The sequence below is a fragment of the Festucalex cinctus genome, chromosome 15 (assembly GCF_051991245.1).
Source record: "Festucalex cinctus isolate MCC-2025b chromosome 15, RoL_Fcin_1.0, whole genome shotgun sequence".
NCBI classification, from domain to species: Eukaryota; Metazoa; Chordata; class Actinopteri; order Syngnathiformes; family Syngnathidae; genus Festucalex; species Festucalex cinctus.
The window spans coordinates 22,442,387-22,469,696 of NC_135425.1; the positions used below are offsets into that span (position 1 = coordinate 22,442,387).

Here is a 27,310-nt window from a genome sequence, read left to right on the forward strand (position 1 = left end):
ATCACAAGTATAAAATACAAGTTTTAGTTAAAAAAGAGAAAAAGAAAAGAAAAAGAAATCGTCGATAGTATCATAAGTTACATGTTCAAAAGGAGTAGGTAAGAAGTACAAAAATGTATCTAGTCCTGTACTCATAATAATATACTCTTTTTTCAAACCACTCGAGGGCGAGCACGTACTACTAGTGGTACTTGTGGACTGCTGCATGACTTCAAACTGCGATCACAATAATAAATGTATGGTTGTTGTCGTACATCTCTGATCTCCATCAGTGTCAATCAAAACTGCCCAAGCATAACCCTTGCATGACCCTAGTCATGACAGTAAACATAACCCTTACATGACCCTAGTCATGACAGTAAGCATAACCCTTGCACAACCCTAGTCATGACAGTAAACATAACCCTTGCACGACCCTAATCATGACAGTAAACATAACCCTTGCATGACCCTAATCATGATAGTAAACATAACCCTTGCATGACCCTAGTCATGACAGTAAACATAACGCTTGCATGACCCTAGTCATGACATTAAACATAACCCTTGCACGACCCTAGTCATGACAGTAAGCATAACCCTTGCATGACCCTAATCATGATAGTAAACATAACCCTTGCCATGACCGTAGTCATGACAAATACAGAGCCTCAAAACCTGATAAACCAATCGCTTGGTGTGCGGTGAGAGTCCACTTCCGTCACTTTCTGCCATATCGCTTGGTGCGTGCATGACGTGTACCTCTAAAGTTTAAAGCACCATTATTGTGTTAAGGCTTTTTTATAAAATTATACTAGAATGTGCAGGTGTACCTAATAAAGTGTCTCAGCACTTTTGAACGCTGCGGCGTTTGTTTGATGCGTACAAACTCCCCCTGTCCACTCCCTTTTTCTTCTTCTTCTTCTCCTCTCTCTTGTGTCTCTAATAAATCATCCTGACTGATCCCGCCCTGGGCGCAGGGGGTCCTCCTCTTTAAAGCTCAATCCACCCTCCTCCTCCTCCTCCCCTTTTCATCGCTGTGAAGAAACCGAGTTAACCTCTGCTGATCCACGGGGCCAGAGCCCCTCTTCAGCCTCAGCCCGCCTCTCATTCATGCAGCCAGTCACTCATTCATCGCTCTTTTCTTGCAGGTTGCAAAAGTGGTGAAAAGCAACACCTCCGCGTCCTCGCCCTCCTCGCTTTGCCCTTTTCATGCGCTGACTCCTCCTGAGGCGGGAAAAGCCAGCGAAGTCAAGAGGCTTCCACTTTTCACTCTCACCTCTCTGACCGATGGGCTTTGGTGAGATTTTGCCTCGTGTTACGTTAAATGTCGCGCCAAAGCATCGGTTAATTGCAAAATACTGCTTCACACGGTATTCCAAAGCATTTCAGTCTTGTGTTTATTCATGGTTTTAAGACCAAATTCTTTGGTACCAATGAGTAAGAGGGCAAGCCTGGAGGGAAAAAAAGAAAAGAAAAAAATAATAACTACAACAACAACAACAACAACAACAACAAAAACCTACAACATTAAAGTCGTAATTTTACAGGGACAAAGTCTCATATTTTCTAGAAAAAATGTATACATTTTTGACATTAAAATAATATTCTTACCAAAATAGTTGTGTAGTTTCAATATTTAGTTTTTCTTTTAGAAAAAAAAAGTTATATGTTAAACTGTCGTTTGAAATTGTCATAATTTCACATTTTTTAGATTAAAGTCTTTATTTTTTTTATGAAAAAAAATGTGTACTTTTGAAAAAAAAAAAAAATAATATGTGTAATTTTCCGTGATTATAGTCCTATTTTCCAAAGAATAAGGCATAAATAATCTAAATACTCTAAGGTAATAATTTTACAGGAAATAAAGTTGTATATTTTCATGATTAAAACCATAAGATTACAAGAATAAAGATTGAAGTCATTTTATATTTGAGAAAAATATATTTTTAATCTGAAAATTGTATGTTTTTTAGATTAAAATTGTAATCTCACTAGAATAAAACCAATATTTTCATGGTAAAAACTATTGTGAAGATTAGTCATAAATTATATAATAAAATAAATTGGTAATTTGATGAGAATGAAAGCTTGCAATTTTTAGATAAAATAAATATTTATATATATATATATGTTAAAGGTATATCCTTATGAGAATAATGTAACATATTCATTTTATCTTAAAGGGATACTTATTTAGCCATTTTTGGCAGTCAAACATTAATATTCTGCCTTTAATAAATTTGATATTTTCATTATTTTTCATGTACAATTAGTACCTTTAAAAAGACATTTTGCAACTTCTGCAACTTGTGTAGTAATAATAGTATTGTTACTTCTTAATTGTGGCTCAAACACTCCCTCTGTGTCCATATTTGGCTCAATTTAATAAGATTAAGAGAATCAACGTATCATTGTCTAAATCGCTACAATGACAAAAGAAAATGTGAGGGCTCAGCATTGTTGAATGAAGCGGCCTTTTGGCTGAGCGCCTTTTATGGCAACCGATGCTCTTGGTGGTGTATAGTGGGGCGGTGCGTGCGTGAGCACACAGAAGCAGTAGGGGACTGCCGCGCTCCACGCGGGGACCACTGTGCCTCTCCCCATTCACAAATCAATGTTTAACCCGCTGGCTAAAAGGCTTGGCAGGGGGAGAGGGAGGCCCAATCGGCAGGGTGGGCCATCAAACCATCCCGCTGTAGGATAGAAGGGAAAGAGAGAGAGAGGGGACAAAGGCCGCATGGGAATTCTTGGGCGAAACCTCCTCTGGTGAAGGCATCTGAGCATGAGGTTGGGCTAACACTGTGGCAGTTTTTGTGTCGCGTTTAATGCTATCTCGGTACAGTGGTTAGCGCTGCTACTGCACAACATGGTTTCCTCCCATTCGCCAGTAATGTACTGTATGCTAGCTTCAGTGACGACTTTTCAGAATTGTGCGCATGTGAGTGTGAAAGGTTGTATATGATAGATAGATAGATAGATAGATAGATAGATAGTAGGGGTGTGAATTGCCTAGTACCTGACGATTCGATTCGTATCACGATTCACAGGTCACGATTCGATTCGATACCGATTAATCCCGATACGAATGGTCACGATTCGATACCGATTAATCCCGATACGAATTTATAAGTCGATTGTTGCGATTTTTTTTCATTCATATTTAGAAAATACTAATCAGTAAGCTTGTAGAGTGTAAGATTTATATGAAAATGTATTATTTATTTATCTGAAATTTCAGTCTTATAGAGGTTGTAATCTGTTTCATGTTTGAACAGCATTAAAATAAAAATATTAAGGCTTAATGTGCCGTTCATATAACATTCTTCCATGCTCAAGGTGTGAATCCTAAAAAAAAAAAAAAAAAAAAAAATCAATTCTGCCGATTATTGAATCGATTCGAGAATCGCGCGATGTAGTATCGCGATATATCGCCGAATCGATTTTTTTTTAACACCCCTAATAGATAGATAGATAGATATGAGCTCTGTTTATATGCTGCTGTTTTGGTTTGCAACAGAGTTCAAATGGGCCCAATAATTAAACTATTTAATGTCCATATGTGAACAATGGCGTCAATGAACTGAGATAATTACAGTTAAAACCTGTTTTTGTCCTGATGGGATAAGAGGCACCTTTTTGGGAATTATGTTTATTTTTTTTCTTAAGCAGCTGACACACAATTGTGACATGAATGGCTTCTATTAGCGGAAATATGGTAGTCATCTTAGTAAAAAAAACACAAAAAAAACACAAAAAAAACAGTATGCACACATGTAAAAACTTTTGAGCTTCCATTGCACTCTCTTACAATCTGTTTTACATTTTTTTTTGTTAATTCTTTCATACATTTTTTATTCAATAATTATTATTCAAATGTTTGGTGGGATTTTTTTTTAACTGTTAATTCTGTTTGAAATTAATTCAGTGATTTTTTTTCGCATACCACCTGTGGTACATTCCGAATCATTGACATAAAAGCAATACATTTGCTCTGTCACTTGTTGCTGGGTAGAGTTCAAAGGGTTCAAACAAAATTGCCCTGCTGACCAATTAAAAAACAAAAACAAAAAAAACTGTCCTGCCTGTTTGGCTGTTTGAATAACAAACTAATGACAATAACAACAACACAATCAGATCAACATTGAGGAAATTACTTAAAAAAAAGATTTACATATTCATCCCACAATTAAATCCCTCTGTTTTAAATATAAAAGACGCACTGAAAGTGGAAAGCAAGACAGCGGCATCTGGTGTCTGCCAAATAAATCCAGGAAGAATCAGCTCATGGCATCATGTCTCACATTAAAGGATTAAAAGTGACTCTTTCCTCCACCCTCACCCCTCCCTCCCCTCCTCACGCCCCACAATCATCCCTCTACCGCACATACAAACACACCTTCCTTCCCCCCCCCCCCCCCCCCCCCCCCCCCACTCACATGCCACTGCCTAAACATCCCCCAGAATTCTTTGACATTGGCTGCACTGTTGCCTGGCAACCAGGGCGGATGGACAGCGTCGTCCGGGGAGTAACAGGGCTGATGTAAAGCTTCCCCTATACATCAAGTTTATGTCTTAATCAGCTATTTATTTATTTTGGTTAAAGTGCGCTAAATGAATCACTTCAGACCGTTTCATCGGCAATCATATGCATAAAAATATTTTTAATGCATTTTTAATTCGGTAAAAGTGCCATCGCCCGGTCGAGTATGTAAAATGAAGCTTCAGAATCGTGAAAAATAAAGCCATTGTCGCCACTCTAAAATCGTATGGGCGTGTCTACTCTGCTGATGAATAAAACTTTCTTGTGCCTACACATCCATAAAAAAATATCTCGCCGTAAAGCCTCCAGTGGCTGGCCTATATTGCAACGGTTGTCATGGGGCTTTCCCAGAGGCGCTAGCTATCAGCTAGCTTGTAAACTAAAATGTTTCTGGGGTTCCTCTCAGCTAGCAGATAGCAGCAAGCCCGTTTATAGCAGCATATCTTCACTTCTAAGTTCATATAACTACACCAAACTGTACTGTAAATAGTAACATCTAGGGAAGAAACATTTTCGAGGTGTAGCCGTAGCTAGCTAATTAGGCTACAAATGGTAGAAGTGGTTTTAGCCTAGAAAACTCAAATGCTGTACCTCCTTGTTTTTAGTAACTATCATAAAATATGTATAATGGATTTAACAACACATCTCCGAATTCATTTTACAGAGACTTCTTGTTTGCATTTTTTTTTTTTTAGTAGCTTGAATTCCGCTGACAAATTTGGACACAACTCCTCATGTAGTACACTACTACAGTATGTGACTCTTTGAATTGTTCAAACATGACACTACTGATATGCGTGGTGTCAGAGTGCCGTCGGGGAGGGGGTTGTAGCCGTAGTAGACAGAGCCGAGCGCTCCGTAGCTGCTGAGTAAGAGGGTACGTGCCTCGGCTCAAGACCCTGAGTGACAGCTATTGACCCGCCCCGGCCAAAAAGGCGTCTCTGTGGGAACGCTATTGATTATTGCCGTGGCAATAAAGGTCCCGGAAGCTCGGGAGAATGTCACGGATCTCGGGCGCCCATACGCAGCTGATCCGAACACACACGAGACGCGTTTAACATATACAAAGAAGGTGCATAGCCATAACATACAACAATCATCACCAGTGGTGGGCAAAGTTGGGGGGTGACGGGGAGACCCACCTGAGCATGGAGGGGGGTTTTAGGTTAAGTTACATAGGAGATTTCAATTTCACACTGAAGTAGTAAAAACTGAATATAATGATAAAGTAATTTCATATCCGAGGATGTTGCGGGTTGCCTGTTATGTGCTGAGCTTGGATCCCAAAGCGCAGACACAAATAAGATTTTAACCATTTAGTCACACCGAGAGGCGAAACATAATCCGACAAAAACACACACTTCTCAGACAGGCTTTTATTGACATCGAATAGAGCTGATTGGTTGTGGCTAGACATGTGGGTAACAGGACTGACATGGATTGGCTGTTGACCAGGTAAAGAGATTAAAGATTTCTGACATCACATAGCGTCTTACCAGTTGAAACTAGATGCTGGTCACATCAGTTCAAAACAGACACTTGACCACACGGTCATGACCCAAACATATCCCTTGCATGACCCTAGTCATAACTCTTACGTGACCCTAGTCATGACAGTACGCATAACCCTTTGCATGACCTTAGTCATGACAGTAAACATAACACTTGCATGACCCTTGTCATAACAGTAAGCATAAAACCTTGAATGACCCTAGTCAAGACAGTATAAGCATAACCCTTGCATGAGCCTTGTCATAACAGTAAGCATAAAACCTTGAATGACCCTAGTCAAGACAGTCACGAGTCATAACTAGTCATAACATTGCCTGATCATCAGGATTTCCTTAATATTTGGGCCATTGTTTCGAATCTCCTCATTTTTCAACCCAAAACAATCTGCAAACCGTGTTATTGTAATGTGTGTAATTTAGCTGAACTCTCCCTTGAAACATGTCAGATGAGGTCAAGTGAGGCTGCATACATTTTCTTTCCCCAAACAATGACGAATTTCTTTTTGTCTTGGATCCCTTTCTCTAACTTTTTCCCTTTTCCTTACGCGCCGCGTTCACACACCCTCCGCGCACAAACGCCAGCGCCACCCTTGACCTCGCTGTGAAAAGTTAGTGCACCCGAGGTTGAACTCTCCCAGCTCGCTCGCAGCCACAGAGCGCTGGGAAAGTGGCCCCCTGATATACGTGTGTGCGTTTGTGCGTGAGCGTGGCGACACTTTGGGTGTCATGAAAAGGAGAGTTTTGACCCTCAACCCCTGACCTGTCCACACAAATGACCTTTTTAATGCCCGGCACTGCCATTGTCAGCCGTGGCTTTTGCTTGGAGCCCGCCAACAGAGTCTTAATTCATTAGATACACCTTGCAGTGTTGTTTTTGATATGGAAGACAACTGAGGGTAATTCAGAAAGAAAAGAAAAAACGTAGAATTAAGAGAAAAAGATGTCAAATCTGAAATATAAAGTTGTCATTATGACTGGAAAAAATATCACAGGAAAATATTATTCAAGAATTTTTATATATATATATATATATATATATATATATATATATATATATATATATATATATATAGTTCTAATATTACAAGAATAAAATAATTTGTTTTTGTGAAAAAATATGTTCAAGTTCAAATTACCAGAATGACGTCAGAATATTATCATACAACAAACCATAATGAGAAAAATCATGTTCTTTTTTTTTTCTTTAAAAAAAATAAGGTCTTCAAGTTATAAGAAAAGTTCTGTGAACAAAGTTATCAAATTTTGAGAGTTTATTTGAGATTTATTTATCTTAGATGTTATATTTATCCCTGAGGGTAAACTGACAGGTAAATATTCAGCCACATGAGTACACTTAACTTGTGGATACAGTTAATTAGGTACCTTCTTAATTGTTCTGCCTGTCAGTATATATATATATCTCTGGCATAAATACATAAGAACAAAAATGCATTATTTGTAGCACTAGAAAATCAATCATTTTCATACCGATTAAATAAAACTGGATAATTTTCCAAGACACACCTGCATCTCTCAATAGTATATAATGAGCTACTGTCACAGCACCCTAACACTGTTTAATGCTCATAAATTTAAATAAATTGACAGATATGTAGTGATAAGGCCAAAAACACAAAGAGATTCAAATTAAACTACAAGGCAATTCAGAATAGTAGCATTACTCTACCAAACATATCACAATAAAGAAAAATAATGAAATTGTCCCAAAAATTTCCACTACTGTATTTCACAAATTCCCTAAGGGTATATAAATCTATGAGCAGAACTATGAAACTGTTGCATACAACTTTTTTCAGCGATAAAATGGCATGTGATTTATTATTATTATTATGACGATTATTATTATTATTATTATTTTGCGAGGCAAGAGAAGTGGAAATAAATTAATATAAATGTACAGTATTGTATTATAAATGTACTGCATTTTATATAATAGAAATAAACGGCGTGCCTTTTTATACCACGTGACGGCATTTTCTTGCGTAACCTTGAATTGTCGTATATCGGGACAGTCGCAGGAAGCGTTTGTCACTCGGGCCACTGCAGTCGTATGGGATTTTTCAATTGGTCAAACGGCGCCTCTCAGTGGCCAATCCTTGCAACTGCTGCCGTGATGACTTGAAACGTCATGTTTTAATCATCGGCAGCTTTTAAAAAAAAAAAAAAGCTCGATTTCGTTTTTTCACGTTGCACGTTCACTTTTGAAAGCTCAAAACTCGATCTGCGCTAATGTTGACGTTGCATGATTTCGACCACAGGAAAACACGACGTTAATTTGTCGTCCAAATTGTTTTCCAAGTCCTTTTTGTGCCTTATTTGGAATTAGTTGTGACATTCGCAGCGGAAGTTGTAAAACGAGAGGAGGGGAAATGTTCTAACTTGTATGTTGGGAAAGGGAAAAAGGGGGCTTGGATTGGAACGACGTGGGAATGCCCTCTTTTTTTTTTTTTTCTCCTTTTTTTTTCTTTTTTCTCCGTGTGGTAACTTGGACTGCTGACGCGTCCGGCAGCTCCCTCCCTACTCCTCCGTCCTCCTTTCCTTTCAGAAGAACACGAAGGAGAAGCGGCACGTTCGGAGCTCGTTTGGCCATGTTCGTCCGCTACCTTGTGCCTGTTTTGGGGGTCTTGTTGTGCCCGGCCCGATGTTACTTCTCCGAGGAGAGGTCTCCCGAAGAGTCGAGAATGCAGCCTCCGACGGTGGTGGTCGCCATCATAGCCAGGAACGCTGCTCACTCCCTGCCTTACTACCTCGGAGCTCTGGAGAGGCTCGACTACCCCAAAGACCGCATCTCGATTTGGTGGGTGAATGTTTAGTATTCGTATTTTGTTGTGTGTGTTTGATTGTGGCACAATGTCGCCTTCTCCCAGCAGCTCTTGCTGCAGACTTCGTGTTCACTCAACTTCTACTTATGTCCCCACTTTAACTTTGTCAGAATTATGTTCGAGGCCCAATATGGGTCGTTTTTGGGGGGTGTTGACGCTAAAATTATGTTCCATTGTTTTGGATTCATGTGTGCAGTAAAGTTTGGGCGTTTTTTTTGTGTTCGTTGTCATTAGTTGAGGTACATACATTTTCATAAAAAAAAAAAAAAAAACCTTGAGTTTTCCTTTCATAATCAAATATCTATGCCGTAGGGCAGTTCTGTGGGCCAGTGGTTGGTTAGCACATCTGCCTCACAGCTTTGAGGTTCTTTGTTGAAACATCTCTTTCTAGATTACTGGTTATTCAAGCCAGCTTGCTTTGACATTCCCAAAACGTGTCCAGAGGTGTGGTTCTGAATGAATGTCTGTCTCTATATGTGGGCAATTGATATCGAAAATTGATGGATGGATGGATGGATGGATGGATGTGGGCCAGGGCTGCACAGCGGACTCATGGTTGGCACGCCAGCCTAACTTGTGAGGTTTGACTGTGTGGAGTTTGAGCACTATTTTAGAACATATTCTACACGCAAATGCATCGAACAATATTGTGCAATACAGCAGTACAGTAATACTGATCAACAACAGAAATGTCCAGCACAAATGTGTCACAAAATGAACTCATGACTCAATCGTTGGCAAGGGGAAAAGAAGCTGTTGAATGTCTGCTGTGGTTTTGGAGAGAGCCAACCACAGGGAAGGACGTGGAAGTGCTGTGAGGTTTTAGCCTTTGTTACAGGCCTGAGTGAAGTAGATTTGAGTTTTCGACATTGTGGCGGCAGCGTTGCGATTTTCTCTTTGTGAAATTTTGTGCAAACAGCTTGTAATTTGATCTTATGTTGTGCTGAGACAGATGTTGCTTTGGCAACGTGCTTTTGATGGACGTGTTGGGAGTGATGTAATTTTAGTCGCCTGCAATTCAAGAAGAACTAAAAACAGAGTGGCTTCAGCTTATGTGTATGACTATTGTAAATATGCAAATGTGCGGTAACTGGTCCTTCTTTCCAATTCCACCGTATAAACTGTTTATCAAATAAAGTTGTGATATATGGAAATTAACATAACATTGCTCATTGAAATCAGCTGTGTGTGATTTAGTGGGTATATAGAAATATATATAAAAAAAAGTTGTGTTATGGTGCATTGTATTAACAGAGAATTGAGTGGTTGATTTTCCCACAGCATTGTCCATCCATCTTCTTTTATTTTTCAACCTGCCTTTTGTGTGCTTCTCAGGGCAGCCACAGATCACAATGCAGATAACACCACAGCCGTGTTGAAAGAGTGGCTCACCATCATGCAGAAATTCTACCATTATGTGGAGTGGAGGCCGATGGAGCAACCCGTGTAAGTTTTCATTTTCAGTGCAGGTTACTTGTAAATCATCTCCAACTAATTCCGTCTTCAGCCACTTAAATTTCTCATATTTCTATCAGTATGCATGTATGATTGCTTTTTTTTTTTCCACCAGAAATGTGAGTCTATAATGGCCTGTTTCAGGTCCTATGTGGGAGAGATGGGCCCAAAACACTGGCCTAATAGCAGATACGAGTATGTGATGAAGCTAAAACAGGCGGCGCTCAACTTTGCCAGGAAACGCTGGGCCGACTACATCCTGGTATGGAATACAAATATGCCTTTGATGAGTGAACACACCTCTGCCAAGTATGGAAGTATAAGCTCAAAATGTTGTTTGTGATTGCGTAGGATGAAGCAAGACATTAAAAAGTTTAAATAAACATACAAGCTGGGTATATACATTATTATTTATTCATAAATATATACTATAAGTATGCATGGAGGCCATTTTGTCACTGTTGAAGCTTTCACCCCATCCTAAGATGCAAATGGTAGCATCCTGTGTGTAATTCTAAGACCTTGGTTCATTTATGATCGAGGAAGTCGATAGCTAGCTAGCAGAAAACAGAAAGTTTTAATCAAAATACTTTCTTTTGCAAGTATGCAGACACCGATAACATCCTTACCAACCCCGACACCCTCAACCTGCTGATAGCTGAGAACAAGTCCGTCATAGCTCCCATGTTGGACTCTCAGGGAGCGTACTCCAACTATTGGTGCGGAATAACGCCACAGGTGAGGCGTCACTTGACTGGCCTCAGAAAAGCTTGGTTTTGTTTTTAAACTCTCTATTCGTTGTCATTTTTTTTTCCCTTTAGGGTTATTATCGAAGGACAGCAGAGTATTTCCCCACCCGCAACCATCACCGCTTGGGCTGTTTCCCCGTACCAATGGTACACTCCACCATGTTGCTGGACTTAAGGAAGGAGGGAATGAAGAAACTGGCTTTCTACCCTCCTCACAAGGAGTACTCCTGGCCCTACGACGACATCATCGTCTTTGCCTTCTCCTGCCGAGCCGCAGGTTTGCAAACGCTCTGATTTCTGAAATCCCAAATATTTTTGAATCAACATTTCTCATGAGGTTTAAAGACAAATCAGTAAAAGCTTCAAAGTGCTTTCAACTCATTCACTCGCAGCCGTTTTCACACTGAAGCGATCCCCTTCGCTCCCGGCTGTTTTACTGGTTTTGCAAGGCCCACAGAATATTGTGTTCTATGGCTATAAAACATGGAACCTACCAAAAGAAAGATTAGAATCAATTCTTTCATCAGGAAAAAAAAAAAGTATAATTCTATCATGTTCCGTTTTGCAGCATTTAGCATTAGAATAGGGCTAAGTTTCATCATTATTCACAAATCTGCTTAGAATTGTGGGAAAACAGCTTGTTTTGATCATGGCCCTGGTTGAGCTCTTATACTCTGCTGCCACCTGCTGGCCGTTTTTGTAATTACTGCCATTTTTTATTTTTTTTCACCCGTTCTCTGCAGTTGAGAGGCTGCATCAAAGCCTCCTGTATGCTCTAGCATTAAAAAATGTATAAATACGTCTTTGGGACACTTAATACATTTAAAATAGAACGTATTTATACGTTTTTGGGCGCAAATGAGTTAATGATGGTGTGGCAGTTCATTTTGCGGTGGTGGTGTGAATGTGAGTAGTGAATATATTGGTTGTCTATCACAACTTGTGCTCTGTTATTGACTGGCGACCAGTCCTCATTTCGGTCTATGTTGTAAATATTTGTCAATTAATTGCAGCGATTCAGATGTACCTGTGCAACAAGCAGCGCTACGGCTACTTGAATATGCCGGCCAAACCTCACCACACTCTGGAGGACGATCGCCTCAACTTTGTCCATGTCCACTTGGAGTCCATGAGTAAGCTTAATTTCCAAATCATGTCTTTACCTTTTATTCCTCTTTTACATACCATACGAAATTGCAGCAGTGTATTTTCTCTTCCAATAGTTGATGGCCCTCCTATGAAACCCTCCCGATACGTCCACATGTTCCCCAAGCGGAGAGACCTCATGGGCTTTGATGAGGTAAACACATCTCTACTCCATCTAAGAGGGATTATACAGTGGTGTGAATAATTAGATTAATTTTCAAGAAGTAAAGGAAAACTTCTACATTATATTGGGTTTGTGGCCACATTTTTATGGATGTTAGGTGTTTACTGGCAGTAGACAGTAGTCACAGCCAGAGCGGGGGGGGGGGGGGGGGGGGGGGAGTTTTTCCAAGCTTGTCAGGAACATTCTGGGGAAACTTTGACCTCATTCTTCCACTCTATTAAGATTGACAAGTGGATAATTGTTTTCATTTATTTGGTTGTTTTAAAGCAAACTGAACAATATATCTAAAATATAATGCAAAAGCAAAATAGTCTTTAATTAAATATTTTAAATAAAATAACAAAAAGACCTTTTTTGATATAATCCTCAATCCTTTTATTTATTTTTTTTTTTTGCGTCTTAGATTTATTTGATTAATCTGCGCCGGCGCCCCGACCGCAGAGACAGGATGTTGTTCTCCCTGAATGAGCTGGAGATCGACGTCAAGGTGGTCGATGCAGTGGATGGAAAGTGAGTACACTCGTACGGAAATCTGAAAATGCGTTCAGAACAATTTTCCCCTCCCGGAAGTGAAATAAACCGATGCAGTCCCTTCGTCTTGTGACGTGCAATCAGGGAATGTTGTCATGTGGAATGCGGGACATAAAAAAACAAAAAAAAACAAAAAAACATTAAAAGTTATTTTAAAATTTATTTGGTTAAATTTAAGGCTGTAAATTGCCATGGTAAAAGCATTAAATATAATATCTGGAGATATTAAAAATGTAAATACAATTGACGTAAAAACCTTGTTCATACTTTATTTTACATACTACATTGTGTAGCAAAGTCCCTATAAAACAATTTAGCAATAATAAATATGATCTAAAAAAAAAAAGTATTTGTGGGGACAGGTGGCTAATTGTAATTCACAATGAACAAAACGAGTTGCTTCATTTTCCAAATACCAATTGCTGTGAATTTGAAAAGAAAATGTGCATTTCCTGTCACCAATGTTTAACATGAAACACTAATGCCACCTTGTGGCGGAAACGCACTGCATCACAAAACGCACAATGTAATTGTTTGGGGAAAATATCCTGTTCGTATATCTGTGTGCAGTGCACTGAACAGCAGCGACATCAAGATTCTCGGTGTTGACTTACTACCGGGCTACTACGACCCGTTCTCGGGGCGTACCCTCACCAAAGGGGAGGTGGGCTGCTTCCTCAGCCACTTCTACATCTGGAAAGAGGTAACATCAGCAAACGTGCACAATAATCAAATATTTACATTCCAGGCATTGGGTCGGGGTGCGATAACGTCGTTCTCTTCCAGATGGTGGACATGCAGCTGGACAAGGCTCTGGTGCTCGAGGACGACGTTCGCTTCCAGGCAAACTTTAAACGACGAGTGCTGCGGCTGATGGAGGAGGTGGATCAAGTGGAGCTGGACTGGGACCTCATGTGAGGAATCTTATATTACCCCTCCCACGGCGCTAACACGGGCAACTGTCACCCAAAACGTTCTTTTTTTTTTTTTTTTTCTTTTTTTTTTTTTCTCTTGCCACAGATACTTTGGCAGGAAGCAGGTGAACCCCGCAAAAGAGGAACCGGTGGACGACGTCCAGAACCTGGTGGTGGTCGACTATTCCTACTGGACCCTCTCTTACGCCATCTCCCAGCAGGGTGCCCAGAAGCTGCTCAATGCCGAGCCGCTTTCCAAGATGCTGCCCGTCGACGAATTCCTCCCCATCATGTACGACAGACACCCCAAGTACGTATCCATACTCGTGTTAATTTCATCAACGAACATAATTTGGTCAACGCACATTTTTTCACCGGACTAAAACTAGACTAGACTAGACTAAAACCCTTATTAATAAACAATAAGTGGGACTGAATCAGTCTGCATTTTTGTCGACTAATGAAGACAAGACGAAAATGTACTTCACTTAATAAAAACTGGACTAAAATCTATGGACGTTTTAGTTCATGAACAAAAACGAGACAAATATGAAATGATTTTGTTAAATCTTGTCTCTGCTAATCTGTCACATCTGTGACACTGTCACAAAAAAAAAGTAAATTATAGTTATAATATAACATTACGGCTACAACGTTCCAACAATAATGTTAATCCGACCGCTAACTAATGCTTGCTAATTTACTAGCTCGTAGCATGGAGCCATAGTAGCCACTTGTTGATATACTCGGTATATTATCCTGTAATCGTGTGTCAATTTTTTTTTTTTATCAAAAAGATGAGAGAAAATTGGATGTGAAATAGTTTTAGTTCCGAAATGTTCAACATAATCTGTTGACAAAAAAAATCTCTAAAAATAAAATAATAAAATGATTGTCCTGACTAAAACTAGACTAAAACGTTGACAGTTTTTGTTGACTAAAACTAGAGGAATAAAATTATTTTTTCTTGGACTAAAATAAAGACTAAAATGCAAAATTTATTGTCGACTAAACAAAAACGGAATGAGGTTGACTAACTGTGGTAAAAACTAACAAGCGTGATTGAAACTGGGCTATAACTGAGACTAAATTTTAAAATGACGGATAAAATTAATACGAATCCATGTGCTTCATCGTCGATTTTGTTTGCGCTGCCATTTTAAGCATAAAGTGGAGGCCTCTTCCAAATGTTTTTTTTTTTTTTGCGGCCAGACCAGGAAGTCCAAGGCAGAGGCTGATCTTTTATGCAATATCATGTCCTCTGCATACTGTACAGTGTGTAGATTGTGAAGCGATGGACACTTACGCAACCTTTTCAGGGCAATTACGCAGATTTGAATTGAACTCAGCTGATGTTCTCGAGGATGCACGTTTCACTTTTCCCAGTGAGAGCTGCCCTATCGTCCTCCCCCGCACTTTGTTTTAACGACCAAAATGTTTGCACATTATTGCGTGTTGCTCACTTGTTTTTTTGTTTTTGTTTTTTGTTTTTTCTGCAATTGCATGCAATCTCAACTCCGCGTCGATCCCAGAAAAGCCTTTCCTGTCTCATAGTTGGCCACAGAGTGAATGAGATGCATAATATGAACCACACCGACGATGCGGGAAGTAATAGTTGAGAGGCCTGCACGCCAGAAGGTTTGGCTGTGTCCGTGTGCTCGAACATGTGTGGAAAATTGGATTGGAGCCAGCACCTCTGGGATTCTCATTCAACAGTCAACATGCTTCACTTATCCACAGCGAAAATGAACAAACGACTACCCGGCACTTCTGAGTTCCACGTTTGGCCTTCGTGCTCTTGAGAGTGCAAAGGCGTGTCAGGGGCCACACTGAAAAGAAGAAAAGTTATTGTATTATGACAACAACTAAGTACATTTGCAAGAATAGAGTTTAAATAATATGAGGGGCAAAAGTCATTTTGATGTAGATAAAGTTGTAATATTTCAACCAAAATAGCTTTTTCCTTAAAATTGCATGCACTTAATGGCAGTTTTACTTATTGTTAAATGGCCACAAGAGGGCAGCATGCCAGCCAATATTGGTATTGGCCACTGTCACAAATACCAATACCTTGAAATAAAGCCTGGTATCAGCCTGATAGCGGTACTTTGTATTGATACTTGCCCATCCCTAGAAAAATTGTGAGAAAATATTATGAGGGAAAATTATTAATTGATTTTACCAGAAAGATGTGATAATTCAATGGTATGATTACATCTTTATTACCAAGAGAATACTGGTAAGCTGTAACATTACATGAATAAAGTAAAGGGAATAAAGTTGTTTTTTTGTTTTTTTAGTGAGAATAGTACTTGTAATGGGCTAAAAAACAACTAACATTTAGGGTAAAATATAATTTTATGAAAATAAATTGTAATGTGAAAAGATAATAAAAAATTAAAAGATCATAATTATGAATTGGCTTTCACAAAAAGTCAATGTTTATAGAAAAAAAGGTTTTCATTGAATAAAGGCAGAAAAAAAAAAAAGTCTTACTATTACAAGAAAAAAGTCTCAATTTTACCACCAGACTAAACTTTTAATATTAAAATAATAAACGTATTATTATTATTATTATTATTATTTTGTAATAGAATAACATGTAATTGCACATCCAGTACAGTAGGTGGCAGTGGCGCTCTCATTCTCTGAGTGCGCGAGGAGTATTCCCTCCTCTGCAGTGGTGTTCTGACAACAATTGTATAGATAAATAATACTATTCATATTAGGGGTGGTCACAAAATATTTTTCTTCTTCTCCTAATTTATTGATTTTTTTTTCCCCCTTAATTTTTCCTTATTTTTTTCTCTCCTTTACAGCATCTCCCTTGTTCAATTTTATTTAATATTTGTTTTATTAAATTGAATGTTATTTATTTATTGTCTTATTCGATCTTCCCTTATTCCCTTATTCTTATTCTTCAATGATCTTTAAGTTAACATTGTGTAACGGTTAATATTTGCGTCCCTTTTTCTTTGTCTTCCCAGCGAGGACTACAAGTCCCACTTCCCCAACAGGAACTTGCAAGCCTTCAGCACGCGACCGCTCCTGGTGCAGCCCTGCCACTACGCTGGCGACCCGCAGTGGGTGAGCGACACCGAGACGTCCACGCTGTGGGACGACGACGCGGTGCGCACCGACTGGAGGGGCTCCCACAAGACCCTGAAGGGCGGCGTGCCGCCACCCGACGTGCTGTCCACCTCCTACAGGGACGAGCTCTAGACGCGTCGGGGGGAGGCGAGAGCGAGGTGAATACCGTCGGGGGTGGCGAGTGTCCCGCCGTGTGTCATGTGGCTCACCTGTGCCGTTTTTAAAGGTGGACTTTCCTGCAAAGTTAGTGACGACATGGCGCAGGAGGTTGGCGTTAAGGGTGCACCGGTTTTATTTTGTGTGGATCAGGGACTGTTTTTTCGTGCAAAAACGCATTTTTCTACCGGGAAGACATTTTTAACGTTCTGAATGTGTGATTATGACAAACTGTTTGTTTGTTCATAACCAAATGTACCTCATATCAGCAGCACTCAGTGGACTCTTCATTAGGTACACATGCACAATCTGAGAGCCCAAAAAAAAGACTTTACAAAGTTTTTTTTTTAAGATGATACTGCAGGACAGTGTGCCGGTGTCAAACTTTTTTTTTTTTTTTTTTTTTTTTTTTGTGGGCCACGTTGTAGTTACGAGAGCGCGTTTAAAACGTGTGACAATCATGTTATGCTATGTACGCTGGGGTTTACATGTAGGGTATTATTTGGTTCATATTTGGTATGATAATGTTACAAACTGCCTATCTTTTGTGTACAGCGTTCCCTCGTTTCTCGCGGGTTCATCTTTTGCGACCCAGCTGTTTCGCGGATTTTTTACAGTATGCTTTTCTTTCTTTATTTTTTTTCTTTTCTGCCTGCTTTTTTTTTTTTTTTTTTTTTGGTCTTTGCGCGGTTGCATCGCTCGAACCCTACGTCCAACCATGGATTCGTCTCGATGAGACCTTTTCAACGGTGTCTGTCCCGTCGTTTCACGACATTGCATTCCGGAGATATAAAATATATACTGTGCTGTATAACAAATAAATAAAAAAATACTTTTAATGAAAAAAATTACTGTAAATGAAAAAAAACAAATGATGAATGAAAAAGCATTCACAATAAACTAAAAGATCACACCAAAATGAAAAAACATATAATAAATGAAGCAAATACATACTGTGCTGTATACTGTAATAAGTAAATAAAAAAAAAAACACTTTTAATGGAAAAAAATGAATATGAATGAAAAAGCATTTATAATAAAGTAAATATCATACCAAACTGAAAAAACATAATAAACAATAAAATATATAATTAATGGGAATTAAAAAAAATAATAATAATAATTAACGCTGATTTCCATTATCGTGGGTAGTTTTTGGAACGTAACACCCGCGATAAACGAGGGAACAACTGTATACAAATGTAATGACATTTAAACTGTTGAATAATTCATTTGAAATGTTTTCTCTTTTGGAAAGTGCAACAACTACGATGTTAAGGATGCAGGTGAATGCAAGAGTAACAGTGTGAATTATGCTATAAAAACAATATTTGTCTCCATCTGAAGAACGCAGGAGAGGCTCTTTAAATAATGCTGGATGTTGCTTTTCCACTGTGCTACCTTTTTTTTTTTTTTAAATATGTATATATATATATATATATATATATATATATATTTTAACATGGTGATGATGTCAGTGTGCCAGAAGCTGAACTGCACTGTTTGTTTACAGGTGAGACAGTTGCACTTCCTGTCCGTTTCCCTAATATGTTTGATGTGGGAACCCTAATAACTCCCTTAATTAACAGCTTGTTTAATTGTGCCTGCATATTATTTTATTTTTAAAAATAATTGTTACAACTCTTAACTTGTTTTGAACAGCAGTCAAGACTGAATTTTGGCAAGCCTTCATGAGCCTTAAAAAAAAAATGTGTGGAGCCTCTGCATCATCATCAGACAGTTTTCTAATATTTCCTGTCTCGTGCAGCTCCAGTAAATCACCAAATTGCTTCCCGTTGCGTCACTGGGTTCCTTTCCAAGTTCATCTCGACGGGGTTACAATTCAAGTAACTAATTCTGATCGGCCTACTCCAAAAATAGATTTGACATGCAGCCACTTGCACACCACTTCAATGGAACAGTCTGATTTGCTCATCTCCGAATGCTTTTATTGTCTTAATTTATTCCTCATCTCGCAACTTTTCCCACTTGCCAGTGTCTTCTGTGCGTCATGCATTTTGTTGCAATATGCTCTCGAGGAAAACAACAACTGTATCATCAATTCTTGACATTAAAAAAAAATATTCTCATTGTATGACTGTGACTTTATGTTGTAGATGTTGATGTGGAGGAGCGGTTTTATCACAACATGGGGGAAATTTAAAGAGGAGCAAGAAAGTGTACCGACACAAGGTGGCCACACGGGGGAGCACATGCTTCCATCTCATCTGATCTCGAGCTAAGTAGGGTCAGACCTGGTTCAGATTGAGTACATTCAAACAATAGTATGGATATTAGATACATAACATGTCTGTTTGGAACAATATTCATATTTCATTTTTAGATTATGGTAGAATAATATGCCTATTATTATTATTCAAATGTGCGTTTACTGCTTTTATGAATAGCAATACAGTACATTAATGTTATTAAACTTTTTAAAATAGTTTACAATTATTGTGAAATTTCACTAACCTCACATATTGCTGGCACAATGTGGTGCATTACACGTGTGAGTGTAATTCTCCAAATTGTTGACCAATGTAAAGAGTTGAAAACTGCGAGCTCTATTTGACGATTCAAATGTTGATGGTTGAACAAACAACATAATCGATGTTTCCTGAAAAGTGACGATTTTGAGGTACGAGGATGCCGGCGGCAGGCGAAAGTTGACCCCAGTGACACACATTTGCACTTGAATGCACTTTCTCTCTCTTTATCTGCGACGTCTATAAACAATTCTGAAATTTGAACCGGTCAGACCACATTTAGCAGTTTGCGATGTGCACAGAGTCAATGTATGACTTATCACGTTGTAGCTTGTTGTAGTTTTTATTATTATTATTTTAAGCATAACGATGGACTTGGGTTAGATATGTACATGCAAGCTATTCCTATTCTTGGTGCATGTGTATGGTTGCGTGAACCGTGTTGCATAATCATAGAGTGTAAACTGGTATTGCGCAAAAGGGATATTCAGTTTTTATATTTTTATATATACATATATATTAATGATCAACTGAAGGCGACATGCTAAATCATGCCCTTTTGTTTTTGTTTTTGTTTTTTTTGGTCGTAAGGGGTTGCCTGTCAGCCCTGCAAGCCATACCCCAGATGCACATGCAGCCCCCTATCTGGCTTGCATGACCTAGATTAATCTTGAACAAAGTGACTCCAACCGGATTGAATGAGATTCCTCCACAAACTAAAATAAAATAAATATGTGTTTATGTGTGTATATTTTGTTTGGTAGATTATTTCTCTGTTTTAATTGTTACTTATGTGCCCCTATCTTAACATATTTATCTTAACAGAGGCCGAACTAAGATTTCAATTTTATAATAATAGATTTGTGAGTAATAAGTGAACAGGGAAATTTTCCACTAGATACCAAACTCAAATGTCCCAATTCTTTTACTTCATGTTGCTGACAAGAGTGCAAACTTGCTATATACGATCGTCCAGATTAGATTACCATGGCGAGGATTTGACGAGGGTCCCGTTCAAAGGTTCCCCGGGTTAATTTTCACAAGGTTCACACGAGGCGCAAATACAAGGCAACGATTGTGAGATTCGAAACGCCGCTGCAGGAGGTTTCATCAAGTCGGCTCCCTATTGGTTGCCGGGCTGGAGGTGGGGTTTAACCCCACGCAGGTTTTCTGAGCATATTTTTACTACACTCACATATTGTAAGTGGTTCTTTGTTGTACATATTTTAGGTTAGATGGAACATTATTGCACTACATCATGCATTGACTGTGTCCTGACCTCACCCAGGTTACTTTAAAAAAAAAAAAAAAGTCTGTAGCTCTCAGTTTGGAAGGTTATGGTCAAACGAGAATGTTTGTTATGCTGCTTTATCTATTACTCATTTATCAGGCATGGAACTTAATAAGTTAGGAGGCAGTTGACACTGGAACATCCAGATTTTGAGTAGGCCACTCAAAAATGTTAATTTTGTTATTTTTAGCACTTTTAGAAGTTTACTTTCTGGTGTCTTTTAGATCATTCTAGCGTGCTCCAGAAATCCTAAAAGTCACAAACAGATGGTCAAATATTCGCCTTAAGATTTTCTAGAAGGGGGGGGGGCATAATTCATGGGTTCATCAATCACAGCAAGTCATCCAGGTCTTGGAGGAGCAGAGCAGCCCCACATGAATGACATTGACACCAACATGTTTGACTGGTGATATGATGTACAATTTGTTCAGCTTTTTTTTTTCTTTTTTCTTTTTTTTTAAGTTGAAGTTTATTGAACATATGTATATATATATATATATATATATATATATATATATATATATATATATATATATATATATATATATATATATAACACAAACAAATAAAGTTAAAAGTAAAAATAAAAGAAACATCCAATAAATATCGATTTATATGTTCAAGGGAGTAGGAAGAAGTTGAAAACGTATCCAGTCCTACCCCTTATTCTTCATATCCTATCACTTATTTACAATAAATTACATTTTAATAAAAGAAAATATATAATCCTACTCACAAATTTCATTATACTCATATTGATACATCAAAGAAAAATACGTAAATAAATAAATCATTTCTACAATTTTCTTAACTCATGTCTGATTTAAATAATAATATTGAACTTTACTTTTAAACATTTTTTCAAATTCAACAAGTGAATTTCATCTTTTCAGGTCAGTTCCCAAGTTATTCCACAAATTAACTCCTTTCATCTCGTTAGTCTCCCAAAAATCTTGAGGAACATTCAAATATTTGTTTGCAAAATTAAGCCTTTATGTATTATTATTATTTTATTTTTATTTTTTTTTGTCAGCAATTTTTTTCTCCCCCTAGAGCCTTGCCACGGATGTTTAAAATGGCTTCTAACTAGAATCCGTTGTTGTCAAAGGTCCAACCTCTGAAATTTCTTCACAAAAATTAGTGCAATTTTACTTCACGATGGATCTATTCCTTTAATAAAAGAACATTTTAAGCTCCAGAAATCATGTTAAGTTTATATTAATGTGCACGTCCATCTGGAAATCTTTACTATCTCTACTGACTCATCGCATCATGCAAACTAAAGTGGGAACTATTTGAAAATTGCGTCCTGTCAATCTTGTGACTTGTACAAACTGAAGCTGTTGACTGACATTTTGCCAAATTGAGTTTCTTAAAATATTTCTATACAGTAAGTATTCATTTTCACACAATTTGTTCTCTATGTTTGACACAACTAGTTTCGTCGGTAGGAAAGGGGGCGTGGCCAACGAATAGTCAGCTCCGCGTTGTGTACAACTGTCCATGTGACATGTCAGGAAGTCTCCAATCTTTTGCATCGTAACCTATCTCACCTGGACGTAATACCTCGACACTTTGACGGAACGTGCTGTTATTATTATTATTATTTTTAATCCGGTAAGTGTTTACCAGTAACCGTTTTGTGCCACGTAACGCGTTAACTGCCTCTCCCAGGCTTGTTTGTGCTACACAGAATGTTTGCGTTCCACTAGTCACTTCTTTAATTACATGCACCTTGCAACCATTTCGAGTTTACTTCCACGTGTAACCGACAAATCATTCAAACGTGTTTCTTCTCGTCGTCCTTGGGTAATGATAACTGTTTAAAACGCATTTTGTTGGGCACAGTATGAGGAGGAATGCGACAACCACGCTTAGCTTGGCTTGCAATGTAGTAACTGAACTCGCCATGTATTCCATACAACGCCTCAAATAAGTATTTTGCGTCACCATTTTCCTCATTAATTTCCAAACGTGCTCTTGACATGAAAGGTTTACCAGATGTTGGGGACAAACCAAGGAAAACAAGATTTAAAAAAGTGTAATGTGAAATGAAGGTATCTACGCCAGCTGGTGCGGCACTTATTAATAATTAGGGCTGGGTATTGCCGGCAACCTTCACGATACGATACGTATCACGATACAGGGGTCGCGATACGATACGTATTGCGATATATATGTATGTATTTTATTTCGTGGTTTAAAACAAAATATAGGAAAATTGGTACACTGAGACACGTGCCATGTTAAGTTTATAAGTAAATAAATGTTGATATTCTTCCTCTGCTTTCATTTTTCTTAGCATGACACAGTGTCCAATCACTGGTGAGCTATTTTTTGCATTAATTGAAGGCAATTAACTTCAAAGACGTTGCTGGTTTTTATTTTTTAGGTGCAACGCAAGCTGCAAAGGCAAACGTTAACTGCCTATTTAAAGTTCACAAGCAATATCGATTCTGACGCCTGCGTATCGATACGTGTATTGTAATGAGGCCCGCAACGATATATTGCCATATCGATTTTTTGAGCACACCCCTATAATAATAATGCCCTACAAAAAGGTCGCCATTGCCCAGGTGTGAGTCAAAAGTAGACACCTCAAAGGTGTCTCAAGACCATTGCAAACTAATTCGTGCAAAACATAATGATGACATTGTTTACAGGTGCATGTGAAGGATCCAGTGGATCATAAACCATACTTGGAAATACTATTAAAGCACCGTAAATTTACCTGGATCAGTTTCTCCTTGCAAGATTTCTGACTGGAGTGCAAAAAAAAAAAGAAAAAAAAATTAGAAAAGTTGTCTATGAGCTAAGGAACACCCGTGGAGAGCTTCAGTTGTCTCCAGGAAATCAGTGAGTAATACACGCCGTTGCCATGGCAACACAATTGCTAAACAAAAAAAAATAAAAAAGCATGACAAAGCTTGTTTAGAGTTTTGACAAGCCAGTTAAACACCGCAAGAATATAGTGTGGTCTGATGAGAGCAAAATGCAACTGTTCCGGTGCAATAATGCACACCACGCTTGAAGGAATGGGCAGATTGTACTGAGAAATTCTGCTGGATTATGAAAATTAATAAATGGAATGGGCATTTCAGCAGGATAATGATCCAGAACGTACTGTTTTGGAAACTCACACTGTCATTGATGTTGAGAATAGTTTGTGCAAGATTCTCCCCTGAAACGTAACCGTATGCTGTCCCAGTATCTCCAGAGGTTAGTGAGGTCAGTAATGTTTGTTACAGCTGGCACTGGCTACATCCAGCTTTAACTGGCCTTTTGTAGCTCTTTCTTCACCTTAACTAGGGCAGTCGTGGCAGAGTAATTCAAATGGTTGCCTACCACCTTCTGGATCCCGGTTCAATACCCACACCTTTCGGCAAGGTGCTGAAACCTGAACAAACGTCATTAACTCATTCGCTCCCTGCAGCCATTTTCACAGAAGCAATCACGCTCGCTCCCGGCTGTTTGACTGGATTTTGACTGATTTTGCAAGGCCCACAGAATGTTGTGTTCTATTGCTATAAAAGCATGGAGTCTATCAAAAGAGAGATTAAATTCTCTTCTTTCACCAGGAAAAAAAAAGTATGTTTCTATCTGTTTCCGTTTTGCAGCAATTAGCATTAGAAGAGAGCTTAAAATTCCAAGTAATTTAGCTTTTTTTTCGACATGGTTGATCTCCTTTGCTCTGATGCCACCTGCTGGCCGTTTGTGTAATAACTACCATTTCTGCAACCGTTCTTTGCAGTTGAGAAGCTGCATCAAAGCATTCTGTATGTTATAGCATAAAAATAAAAAACCCCAAAAAAAACGTATAAATACGTCTTTGGCAAAAAAACGTATTTACACGTTATTGGGAGCAAATGAGTTAATATGCACCTCAACAATGTGAATTGATGTTACCTCTTCGAACGCAGGGGCCATGGCCTTTCTTGGGAGTGCGGTTCGGAGATTTGCGTCGGCGGTGCGCCCCCCGCTCGCCACCCCCCTGTGCCGCGCAAGTTGTCGGACCTACAGCTCGGAGCCCACCACAGAAAAGAGCGTCCCGTACGAGAAGACACTCAAACAGGATGGCGGAGCTGCGTCGGGGCCAACGAAACCTTTACCGAGGTTGGCATCCAACTGACCAACCGCAGTGATGACCTCCAGATGACCTTTTTTTTTTTTTCCGATACTACTATGGTTTGTTCTCCTGGTTCAGGTCAGCGGATGTAGTGGTGATCGGCGGCGGCAGTCTGGGCTGTCAGACCGTCTACCACCTGGCTAAAATGGGCATGACCAATGTGGTTCTGCTGGAGAGGGACCGACTGACTGCTGGAACCACCTGGCACACGGCAGGTAAAAGACTTTTAAGATTATGTGAGCTTGTGGTTTTTCATGGCTTTATTGGGCTATTTTGTGCTCAGCTGAGGTTCCAAGTGTGCCAATCTCAAAAACGTATAAAATGTGTTTAGTTTTTTTTTTTCTCTTTTAATTATTTATATATATATATATTTTTTTGTTTTTGTTTTTTTTATACAAGTGCATACCAGAGGGCTTTGATGCAGCTTCTGACATGAAGAGGTGGCTGAAAACAATGGCAGTTATTAACTCATTTGCTCCCAAAAACGTATAAAAACGTTCTATTTTAAATATTGCCGTGCTGCCAAAGACATATTATTACGCTTTTTTTGTTTTTCAATGGAGAGCATACAGAAGGCTTTGATGCAGCCTCTGAACTGAAGAGAATGCTTGACGCAATAGTAGTTACTACAAAAACGGCCAGCAGGTGGCAGCAGAGTATAAGAGATCAACCAGGGCCATATTGCAAAAGGCTCTTTCCCCCACTGTTTTAAACAGATTTTGCAATAATGATGAAACTTAGCTATATTCTAATGCTAATTGTTGCAAAACGGAAACAGATAGAAATATACTTTTTTTTTTTTTTTTTTTCCCCCCCCTGATGAAAGAAGAGACTCTAATCTTTCTTTTGGTAGGTTCCATGTTTTTATAGTAATAGAACACAATATTCTGTGGGCCTTGCAAAATTCAGTTAAATGGCTGGGAGTGAACGAGTTAACTCTTTTCCTGCCAAAAACGTTAATTGACGTTAAAGTCACGCCCACTGAGTACCGCCAAAAACATCCATTGACGTCAACTATGTTTTTTTTGTTTTTGTTTTTTCTCAAATGGCAGTGCAATATCTTGTGCAGCTCTGGTTTGTGAATGAGGTGGAAAAAAACCACCCACTAACTATGGCCAGCAGATGGCAGCATTGTATGTCTTTTCAAAGGTCTCCCGTGTATCAAATTACATGAAAACCTGGCAGATCTTAGCAAATGGAACGTTTTCAAGGATGCCGTGAATGATCAAAGCATTTGTCACATTAAACCTAATCCACAGAGCATCACTAAATAAAAAAAATATTAGCCTCAAAGTCACTGTTGTGCAGAAATTGTTTTCTCCGTATTTTTCCCATTTTTGCTTGGTGTCACTCAAATTACCTCTTTTCAAATTGTGATTACTAAAGAACGTAGTTGGGTAGAATCATACCTTTTATTTTTTTTATTTTATTTTTTTTTTTTACTGAAATCATGGAATCCAATCTTTCATATTTATCCACCATGTTTACATAATCATAGCACACAATATTCTGTTTGCCTTGAAAGATGAGTGAAAATGGCTCACTGGCACTGTAGGGGTTCTTTTTGGATAACAAGGCAGTAAAAACAAAAAACAAAAACGAGCAGCAGGTGGCAGCAGAGTATAAGAGATGAGCCAGGGCCATGTTGCAACAAGCTCTTTTTGTCAGTGTTTTCACCAGGAATAACTTAACACGGGAAGCTTGTAGTTTTAGTTGGAAGTGCATGTTTTGGCGCCGGCAACTTTTGCGCCACCTCTTCCAGGCCTCCTGTGGCAGCTCCGCCCGAGCGACGTTGAGGTGGAGCTCCTGGCCCACACGCGCAACGTGATCAGCAAAGACCTGGAGGAAGAGACGGGCCTCCACACCGGTTGGATCCAGAACGGCGGACTCTTCATCGCCTCCAACAAGCAGCGGCTGGACGAGTACAAGCGCCTCATGTCGGTGAGGAGAAGGAAATAGTCGCTTTCTTTGACATTTTCATTTTTTGAATTCATTTATTTATTTAATACATTTTGGTAATTATTCATATCCCTGACTGAATCCTTGAGCAAATATTATGTACAAATTCTTTAGAGTAATTTTTACTCTTAAAAAGAGTCTGTTTGGCCACTCTAAATAGAGTAAAATTTACACTTGGAAGAGTGTTTAAAAAAAGAAAGGGGGAAAAAAAAAGTCACTCAAGGGTTGAGGAAAAAACTTCTGCTTGGGAGACAGCCAATCTATTCCTACTGTGTTTTAGTATATCGCTCATGTCATCCGAAATCTTTGTAACTCCAAGACGCAAAAAAAAAAAAAAAAGTAGG

General features: G+C 38.8%; 2 protein-coding genes across 5 annotated transcripts in view; both read left to right on the top strand.

Annotated features, from left to right (window-relative positions):
* cercam (cerebral endothelial cell adhesion molecule) overlaps positions 1 to 19,196 on the top strand; it is a 21,370-nt gene extending 2,174 nt beyond the window's left edge. Inside the window, exons 2-14 of one of the 4 annotated variants that reach the window (XM_077497384.1) lie at positions 1,131 to 1,279; positions 8,600 to 8,851; positions 10,212 to 10,322; positions 10,476 to 10,593; positions 10,935 to 11,069; positions 11,153 to 11,357; positions 12,094 to 12,213; positions 12,304 to 12,380; positions 12,814 to 12,920; positions 13,512 to 13,644; positions 13,728 to 13,855; positions 13,962 to 14,165; positions 16,843 to 19,196. In XM_077497384.1, the coding sequence (XP_077353510.1) occupies positions 8,643 to 8,851; positions 10,212 to 10,322; positions 10,476 to 10,593; positions 10,935 to 11,069; positions 11,153 to 11,357; positions 12,094 to 12,213; positions 12,304 to 12,380; positions 12,814 to 12,920; positions 13,512 to 13,644; positions 13,728 to 13,855; positions 13,962 to 14,165; positions 16,843 to 17,077 (1,782 nt within the window). In that variant the 5' untranslated portion in view covers positions 1,131 to 1,279; positions 8,600 to 8,642 and the 3' untranslated portion in view covers positions 17,078 to 19,196. Of the gene's footprint in view, positions 1 to 1,130; positions 1,280 to 7,999; positions 8,852 to 10,211; positions 10,323 to 10,475; positions 10,594 to 10,934; positions 11,070 to 11,152; positions 11,358 to 12,093; positions 12,214 to 12,303; positions 12,381 to 12,813; positions 12,921 to 13,511; positions 13,645 to 13,727; positions 13,856 to 13,961; positions 14,166 to 16,842 lie in introns of those variants that run through there. The other 3 variants (XM_077497386.1, XM_077497387.1, XM_077497383.1) reach the window with 3 other exon arrangements.
* A 3,149-nt stretch (positions 19,197 to 22,345) lies between these two features.
* The window catches only part of sardh (sarcosine dehydrogenase), a 36,543-nt gene continuing 31,578 nt past the window's right edge, over positions 22,346 to 27,310 (top strand). Inside the window, exons 1-4 of the mRNA XM_077498090.1 lie at positions 22,346 to 22,498; positions 24,802 to 24,994; positions 25,086 to 25,222; positions 26,770 to 26,948. Coding sequence (XP_077354216.1) covers positions 24,807 to 24,994; positions 25,086 to 25,222; positions 26,770 to 26,948 — 504 coding nt within the window. The 5' untranslated portion in view covers positions 22,346 to 22,498; positions 24,802 to 24,806. The remainder of the gene's footprint in view (positions 22,499 to 24,801; positions 24,995 to 25,085; positions 25,223 to 26,769; positions 26,949 to 27,310) is intronic.